The sequence below is a fragment of the Triticum urartu genome, chromosome 7 (assembly GCF_003073215.2).
Source record: "Triticum urartu cultivar G1812 chromosome 7, Tu2.1, whole genome shotgun sequence".
In the NCBI taxonomy this organism is placed as follows: Eukaryota; Viridiplantae; Streptophyta; class Magnoliopsida; order Poales; family Poaceae; genus Triticum; species Triticum urartu.
The window spans coordinates 692,764,047-692,773,259 of record NC_053028.1 but is presented as its reverse complement, the minus strand read 5'-3'; the positions used below and the strand labels follow the sequence as shown (position 1 = coordinate 692,773,259).

At 43.0% G+C, this 9,213-nt stretch overlaps 1 protein-coding gene across 1 annotated transcript; it reads left to right on the top strand.

The window, feature by feature from the left end:
* Positions 1-202: 202 nt before the first annotated feature.
* LOC125524582 (M-phase phosphoprotein 8-like) lies at positions 203-1,257 on the top strand. The gene is made up of 2 exons (XM_048689614.1): positions 203-271; positions 349-1,257. The coding sequence occupies exons 1-2, from the start codon at positions 269-271 to the stop codon at positions 1,123-1,125; spliced, it is 780 nt and encodes a 259-aa protein (XP_048545571.1). The 5' UTR covers positions 203-268; the 3' UTR covers positions 1,126-1,257.
* The last annotated feature ends 7,956 nt before the right edge of the window (positions 1,258-9,213 follow it).

The window sequence follows — 9,213 nt, the reverse complement described above, 5'->3', positions numbered from 1 at the left end:
GACGAACTTGCCTAGTTATTGCTTTGTCATCTAATATGACCTGCAAAAGGAAGTGGAGCTGCTTTCTTATGAAATGGAACATGACGACGAGCCTTTTGATCTAGAAAAATAGTAGTGGGCGTAGCTAGGAAACCGCAGCGAATATTACAAAGACGGGACATTGACCTACAGATTGCGGCTATATAAGTGATGGCCGCCATGCTTCATTGATCAAAGCAGGAAGCAAAGGTTCAAGGACACACACACACACACATCACAAATACACACAATGGTAGAGTTGTAGATATTCGTACTCGTTCTTCCGTAGTGCACTATCACATAGTTGTACTGACAACTCTCTTGTTGCAGGAAGAGGCATCGAATGGCCGAACTTCGAAGGGCAAGAAAGCAGTGGAGCAAGAACCGAAAAACAAGGTTAACAAATCGAATGATATTGAAGGCACCCAGTATCTCACCGGGGAATGGACCAAGAAGAAAACCACAAAGGCAAAGGCATCGAATGCCCAAAGCTCGAAGGGCGAGGAAGTGGAGGAGGACAACGGAGATCTAAAGAGGACTATCCAAGACCTGGAGGACAAGATTAGGGCACAGAATGTTAAAATTAAAGACAACCAGACTCGCATCGGGAAAGTGACCATGGAGAAAGATAATGTGGAAGAGGATATCACAGAGCAGAAGAATAAGGAAACAGAGACGGGAAGAAAGATTGATAGGCTGGACTTGAGGAAAGGAAAGCTAGTGGAGAAGATAGGGAATCTCGACTTGCAGAAAGAAGAAGTGGTGAAGGAGAAAACAAAGCTGGGAAAGGGTATCACAGAGCTGAAGAGGAAGGAAAAATATACGGGAACACAGATTGCAGATCTGAAAAAGAAGGAAAATACGCTGGTGGAGGAGAAAGGAGCGTTGGCAAAGGAGCTAGATGAGAAGAAAACTATGAGGATTGATAATCTGGAGAAGAGGAACGAAGAGCTGGCGAAGGACAATGGGGAACTAAAGAAGGACAATGAGAAGCTGGTGCGTAAAGAAAGAAAGACCAGAGAGGAGAAGAGGGAACTGAAAAACAGCTACGACACGCTGCAGGACAAGTACGATGGGAGATGCTGCAGCTCTTGCTCAATTTGTTGACAGTCTCGGTACGGCCTGTTACTACATGATTTCCACATATGTAGTGATGTTGCTGTGTACGCAACATGGGTACTTGCCCCTTCTAATTTTCGTCAATGCATTCTGAGTATTGTAAGCTCATTCAAAAATGGTAGCGGTTCAATTTCTGTGTAGTATACATAACTGAACCCCGAATCAGCTATACTGCACTTACAATCTGAAGCCTTTAGTTGCATCGTGCTTGTGGCTTGCCGGATTCGGCTCTTTTGCCGAGCAGTGCCCATCCAAAGCCACCGGACACCTACACGGTCGTTTTAACCAGCAGGCAGCAGTACTACTACTTCCCACGCTGCTACTTTGGGGCCTTGACCGTCTCGGGTAGCATGCTAGCTAGATGACCCCGCAGCACCGGCATGCTGGTGCGGGGAGACATCCACAGGGTCCAACTCCTGCAGGTTGACGGAGGCCGCCGTATTGAAGGTACTCGACCGACAGTGCGTGTGGGCGGCGAGGAAGACCAGGCAGGAGGTGATTTTAGAGGGACAAAGCGAAACACCTTTTTTCCAAATAATATAGGGAGAGGGGGTGTACTTGACATTATTATCGTAAAGTTCCTTTGTAGCTCAGGCTAGATGGAACCTCTTATCCTAAACCCTCCAGCCTTTCTTTGAGATCCGTACTCTCCAACTAAATTACAACAAAAAGATTTCTCTTTTTTGTTTCTCTAAAATGAAACAACATATGAACTTCAAACTTTGCAGATCGAACAAACATTAGAACATCAATGTGTGAAAAAACATTCATATTTTTTGGTCTGATATAAATATACAAAATGAGATTTTGTTTGACTAAAAATATTATTTTAAGTATTTAAAATGCATGAAAAAATCTGAAAGTTTTTTTTTCCAGATTGTAGTTAGAATGTATTGTCATTCTGCAAAATTTGAAGTTTATATGCTGTGTCGTTTGAGAGAAACAAATAAGACAAATGCGTCTGCACGGATCACGATGCATAAATGGATGGCAAAGATAAGGGGTACCATGTAGCCTGAGCTATAGAAAATCACACCCGAATAACTGGAAAACAATGTAAATCTTAACTATAATAAAGTTGGAAATATTTGGGGGAATAACTTTAGACTAAGTGATCACCTTTTTGGGAATGACTTTAGTCTAGCAGTCATCATCTTGAGTTGGTGATCAAAGCGTTGAATGATCATATCGGTGGAGTGATCACCTTTTTGGGAATGACTTTAATCTAGCAGTCATCATCTTGAGTTGGTGATCAAAGCGTTGAATGATCATATCGGTGGACGGGCGTTAAGCTTACCGTAGTTGCACTAATTAATTGCTAGTTAAGCTTTGTGGTTGGTACTGTTGTATCTCTGTAGAAGACTTGGTAGAAGTGTGTACCAAGTGGTTGTGGATGATTGTTGGTTTTGGAGCAGTTTCATGCTTGAGTAACTCGGAGTGTTACTCGGGTGCATTCAAACATACTCATGACTTTTATTGTGGCCGGGTATGAAAGAGAAAAAAAATGGTATGAAGGAATTAAGGAGACATAGTCGGCACGTCACTAGGCGAGAGGGTAGCCCAGTCAGATCCGGGTGAAATGGAGCTGCGCTAGGATCATGCCACTACCATTGTAGAAGTTTCCGCTGTAGTCATCTCTGAAGTAATCACCACGACTACTCGGACCATTCTAACCTTAACACAATGTTGAGTCTTGAAACTCTACAAGTCGACGATGTGAAGTGTATAGATCAATAAAGCATTACTTTGCCGAATGGCTCTTACACTATTACCCATGGATTTTGAAAGCATGCGCCGGATTGCTTTCCGGGGCTGGTGTACGCCACCTTCCGTCTGGATACGGTGGTGATACATTGTATCCAAAAGGGGGTACCACATCTACTATGACCAGAAAGCCATCATGTGAGAAGGGATCATCGTTGTATGTTAAGTACTCTGAATCATCAACCAATTGAGCCTCAATGGCCTACATCACCAGCAACCCCATCATGTCATGCCTAACGGTTACACACTAACCTTTTTTCCCAGCTATTCAATCTTCTCTCTGAATGAGAAAAGGACAACATGGTAAAAAAAACAGAAAAAGACAGCCATGGTGAAGGTATTATGTGCATCCATGCATGTAACATACATACATTTCTACGTTGTGTTTTTTTTGGTACTACATTGATAGTTGATGAATAGATTGTAAGCTTCCTTGCAAAAAAAAATCCCTTTGTGTCTACGTTGTGTTTTTTTTGGTACTACATTGATAGTTGATGAATAGATTGTAAGCTTCCTTGCAAAAAAAAATCCCTTTGTGCCAACAACAAGATGGAAGTATTTTGACAAAGGGACCCTAGGTGTGCACTAGTACGTTCTTCATGTTCCATGCTTACATGGGAGAATGGGCTGCTTAAAAGGATACAACAAGTACCATTTTAATTTGAAGTGGCACACTCTGTTTTTTCTTGTTGAAAACCTTTTAATATAGAATCTTGACATTTACATGTGTCTTACTTCTTCAATGGCTACACTATGGACGAACCTTTTGATGTAAAATTCGAGGTGCGTTTCACTAGTAGAAAACAGGGCTACGGTCACGGGGCAGTTTTCACATTAGTCCCGGTTCAATCACGAACCGGGACTAATGTGAGCATTTATCCCGGTTCGTACGGCTAAGGCATTAGTCCCGGTTCACCTGGGCCCTTTAGTCCCGGTTCGTGGCACGAACCGGCTAGCTATATCACCGGTCCCGGGACTTTTCCTTTAGTCCCGGTTCGTGCACGACCGGTACTAAAGATCCCATTTTCAAACTCTACCCCCCACTCCCCCGGATCGCCTTTTCAGTTTTTAAAAAAATAAAAGAAAATGATGGAAATGTCAAAAAAATAAAAGAAAATAAGTTTCCCATGTGATATGTGGTCTAGTTGTTGGGAAAATTTGCAAATGTGAATTTTGACTTTATTTGCAAAATCTTTCTGAAATTTGTAAAAATGGGCATAACTTTTGCATACTAACACGGATGAAAAAGTTTTTAATATGAAAAATCATCTACTCGAAAAGTTACATCTGAATTTAGGGAGAGGGGGTGTACTTGATATTATTATCGCAACGTTCCTTTGTAGCTCAGGCTAGATGGAACCTCTTAACCTAAACCCTCCAGCCTTTCTTTGAGATCCGTACTCTCCAACTAAATTACAACAAAAAGATTTCTCTTTTTTGTTTCTCTAAAATGAAACAACATATGAACTTCAAACTTTGCAGATAACATTCATATTTTTTGGTCTAATATAAATATACAAAATGAGATTTTGTTTGACTAAAAATATTATTTGAAGTATTTAAAATGCATGAAAAAATCTGAAAGTTTTTTTTCCAGATTGTAGTTAGAATGTATTGTCATTCTGCAAAATTTGAAGTTTATATGCTGTGTCATTTGAGAGAAACAAATAAGACAAATGCGTCTACACGGATCACGATGCATAAATCGATGGCAAAGATAAGGGGTACCATGTAGCCCGAGCTACAGAAAATCACACTCGAATAACTGGAAAACAATGTAAATCTTAACTATAATAAAGTTGGAAATATTTGGGGGAATAACTTTAGACTAAGTGATCACCTTTTTGGGAATGACTTTAGTTTAGCAGTCATCATCTTGAGTTGGTGATCAAAGCGTTGAATGATCATATCGGTGGACGGGCGTTAAGCTTACCGTAGTTGCACTAATTAATTGTAGTTAAGCTTTGTGGTTGGTACTGTTGTATCTCTGTAGAAGACTTGGTAGAAGTGTGTACCAAGTGGTTGTGGATGATTGTTGGTTTTGGAGCAGTTTCATGCTTGAGTAACTCGGAGTGTTACTCGGGTGCATTCAAACATACTCATGACTTTTATTGTGGCCGGGTATGAAAGAGAAAAAAAATGGTATGAAGGAATTAAGGAGACATAGTCGGCACGTCACTAGGCGAGAGGGTAGCCCAGTCAGATCCGGGTGAAATGGAGCTGCTCTAGGATCATGCCACTACCATTGTAGAAGTTTCCGCTGTAGTCATCTCTGAAGTAATCACCACGACTACTCGGACCATTCTGACCTTAACACAATGTTGACTCTTGAAACTCTACAAGTCGACGATGTGAAGCGTATAGATCAATAAAGCATTACTTTGCCGAATGGCTCTTACACTATTACCCATGGATTTTGAAATCATGTGCCGGATTGCTTTCCGGGGCTGGTGTACGCCACCTTCCGTCTGGATACAGTGGTGATACATTGTATCCAAAAGGGGGTACCACATCTACTATGACCAGAAAGCCATCATGTGAGAAGGGAGCATCGTTGTATGTTAAGTACGCTGAATCATCAACCAATTGAGCAAGCTATTGTTAAATTAACTACTGCTCAATTTGTACATGTTCCAAGGCACTGATGAGCACAGCTTGTGTTAGAACTTAGAAGCCTCAATGGCCTACATCACCAGCAACCCCATCATGTCATGCCTAACGGTTACACACTAACCTTTTTTCCCAGCTATTCAATCTTCTCTCTGAATGAGAAAAGGACAACATGGTAAAAAAAACCAGAAAAAGACAGCCATGGTGAAGGTATTATGTGCATCCATGCATGTAACATACATACATTTCTACGTTGTGTTTTTTTGGTACTACATTGATAGTTGATGAATAGATTGTAAGTTTCCTTGCAAAAAAAAAAATCCCTTTGTGCCAACAGCAAGATGGAAGTATTTTGACAAAGGGACCCTAGGTGTGCACTACTACGTTCTTCATGTTCCATGCTTACATGGGAGAATGGGCTGCTTAAAAGGATACAACAAGTACCATTTTAATTTGAAGTGGCACACTCTGTTTTTTCTTGTTGAAAACCTTTTAATATAGAACCTTGACATTTACATGCGTCTTACTTCTTCAATGGCTACACTATGGACGAACCTTTTGATGTAAAATTCGAGGTGCTTTAGTTTGCCTTACTCTAGTAACTGAGATAATATGAAAGCAACCCTGTGTAAATCAAGGTTAAATTTGTTTTTGTGTTTTTTGGTTGAGCAAATGTTCCGCTTGATAGCTAACGTGATACACCATGGCCCTATATAGAGGTAAAACTTCTCTATCTGTACTATCTAATACTAGAACCTTTTTTTTGCGAAAAAAAGGATTGTATTAATCAATGGAGATCATTACAATCCTGTTGGCAGATGGTGCCAATTTCATCAGGTCCATGGCGAAGCCAAACAGCAGTACGAGGTAACAGAAATCCCCATCTGAGCTAGGGAATGGCTAGCTTTATTTCTACTCCAACTCACAAGTGATATCACATGCTCACGGCCAAGCCCAAGTAGTCTCTTAGCTTCACCAACTAATGCAGCTACAGGGGATCTATTTTGCTCAGAATCTGCAATCATGTTGGCTGCAATACTGCTATCCGTTTCCAGAATGAACGGCAGCGTAGACCACTCGAGGGTAAGTGCGATTCCCTCCATGCACGCTGCTACTTCGGCCTCCAGAGCGCTCCCACAGGTCGTTAGTAACCTGCAAGAAGCAAAGATGATGGTGCCTGTGCTATCTCGTAGAATCATCCCTGCACCTCTGGATCCCTCGGACTCGCGCCATGCACCGTCGACATTCAGTTTTGCCCAACCAACAGGTGGCTTAGTCCATTGCTCAGGTTGCCTGTTACATTCAGTATAAGTGGTCGGCCTCCTCACATGAATGTTACTGCACTGCTCCTTGACCACCATCTTCCCTTTGGTCATATCCTCATGTGGGTGTTGTTCGATGCAACGCAAACTCTCCATATAGCTACCCAGAAATCTGCAAGATGCCTGGATTGATGGGGTTGGTTTGTTATGAACAATTTCATTGCGGACGTGCCAGCTTCTCCAAAAAGTCATAACCACCGGCAGCTGCTGCTCCTCCGTGCACTGATTCATCAGATGGAGAGCCCACTCCGGTCCAGAATTGATGATATCCTCCAGGCGTGGCATATGCTCCGTGCTTGCCATCGCCTCCCAGAGCATCCTAGCGAGTGGGCACCTACACATTGCGTGGTATGTATCCTCGGATTCCATGCCACAAAGTTTACAAATATTAGTGACCTCTAGATTTCTTTTTGCTTTGTTTTCCATCGTTGCTAGGGAGTTTGTAATTAGACGCCACACAAATATGCGTACCTTCGGGGGGGCAGGGCACCCCCACACTGCCTTCCAGACGGCACGAGTGCCGTCCGGTGCCCTGCTTGTTGCACCCATGGTGGTGCTTGTAGACAAGTCGATGCCGAGGTGGTACGCGCTGCGAACAGAGAAAACGCCGCGGGGGTCCGGGGCCCATGCCAGGACGTCGTCCTCTTGCTGCGGCGAAGCCTTGATCTTGAGGATGCATGCAGCGTCTATGGGGTGGAAATGCCGCTGAATTAGCTGTGGAACCCAGCGACCATGTCCATCTAGCAGCTCACTGACACGGTGTAGACGACACGTACCACGCCCCATAATCGGCCGGTAGGTAGGCGGTCTTGGAAGCCATGGATCACGCCATATCCGCACCTTTTCGCCATTGCCCACACGCCAAACTATCCCTTGTTTCAGCAGGTCCAAACCATGCTGAATTGCATGCCAAGTTGGCGAGGAGTTCACTGAAAAAACAGTGTCCACTAGGGAGCCATTAGGATAGTATTTAGCTTTTAAAACTGTGGCACACAGAGATTCCGGTCTTGTTAACAGTCGCCATGCTTGGCGAGCTAGTAAAGCTTGGTTGAAGACCCTGAAGTCACGAAAACCAAGGCCTCCTCTACCTTTTGGTTGTATGATTTTCTCCCATGATTTCCAATGTGTTTTCCTTTCCCCATCTCTTGAGCCCCACCAAAAGTTCCTTACCAGTCTTGTGAGATCATCACAAACAGAGGCTGGAAGTTTGAACACACCCATGATATATGTTGGTATGGCTTGCAGTACAGCCTTGATCATTGTCTCTATAGCGGCTTGGGAAAGGGTGTCCCCCCATTCCATGATTCTCTTCGTGAGACTTGCTTGCAACATCTGGAACTTACCCTTGTGCATTCTTCCGTCCGGGGTTGGTAATCCAAGGTACTTCCCCTCAAATTCGGAATTTGTAACATGAAGTTCCTTCCTGATTGCTAGCTGAATATCAGGAGGGCAAGCGTCTCCAAATTGAATGGAACACTTCAGCGGGTTGATGAGTTGTCCAGTTGCTTGGGCGTATCTTTCGATCACCATTTTTATGTATTGAGCTTGTTCTCGGTTTGCCTTAAAGAATAGCAACGTATCATCTGCAAACAACAAGTGGGATATGGCTGGAGCTCTGGGACAGATCTTTAAAGCTTGGAGACTCTGGTTTTCAATGCCTTGTCTGAGAAGAGCAGATAAACCATCAGCGACAAAAAGAAACAGAAATGGAGATAGCGGGTCACCTTGCCGAAGCCCTCGCGACGGTGCAAACGAATCTAAGATGGCTCCATTAAATTTCACGGAATATCTCACCGAGGTCACACATGTCATAATCCACTGTACCCACTGGCGAGCGAAGCCCAACTTCAGCATCGATTGCTCCAGGAAAACCCAATCCACTATGTCATAGGCTTTAGATAAATCCAACTTATATGCACAATAACTACTATCCACTTTCTTTTCATGCTGCATAAAATGAAGGCATTCAAAGGCTAGCAAGGCATTATCTGTTATCAACCTTCCAGGGACAAATGCACTTTGCTGAGGAGAAATGATGTCATCTAGGATAGGTCTCAATCTGTTAACCAAGCAGTTTGCAACAATTTTATAAATGACATTGCATAGGCTTATAGGCCTAAAATCTGTCACCTTCGTTGGGTCATTTACCTTCGGAATAAGAACAATTACTTTATCGTTGACCCCTTCCGGCATCACCCCTGTACGGAAGAACTCCTTTACTGCATGAATGACATCTTCCTTTAAAGTTAGCCAGTTTCTCTGAAAAAATCTTGCCGGGAATCCATCCATACCTGGTGCCTTAAGCGGTCCAATTTGGAAGAGACTATCAGATATTTCCTTGTCAGAGAATTCAGCGCAAAGCATATCATTCATCATCGGT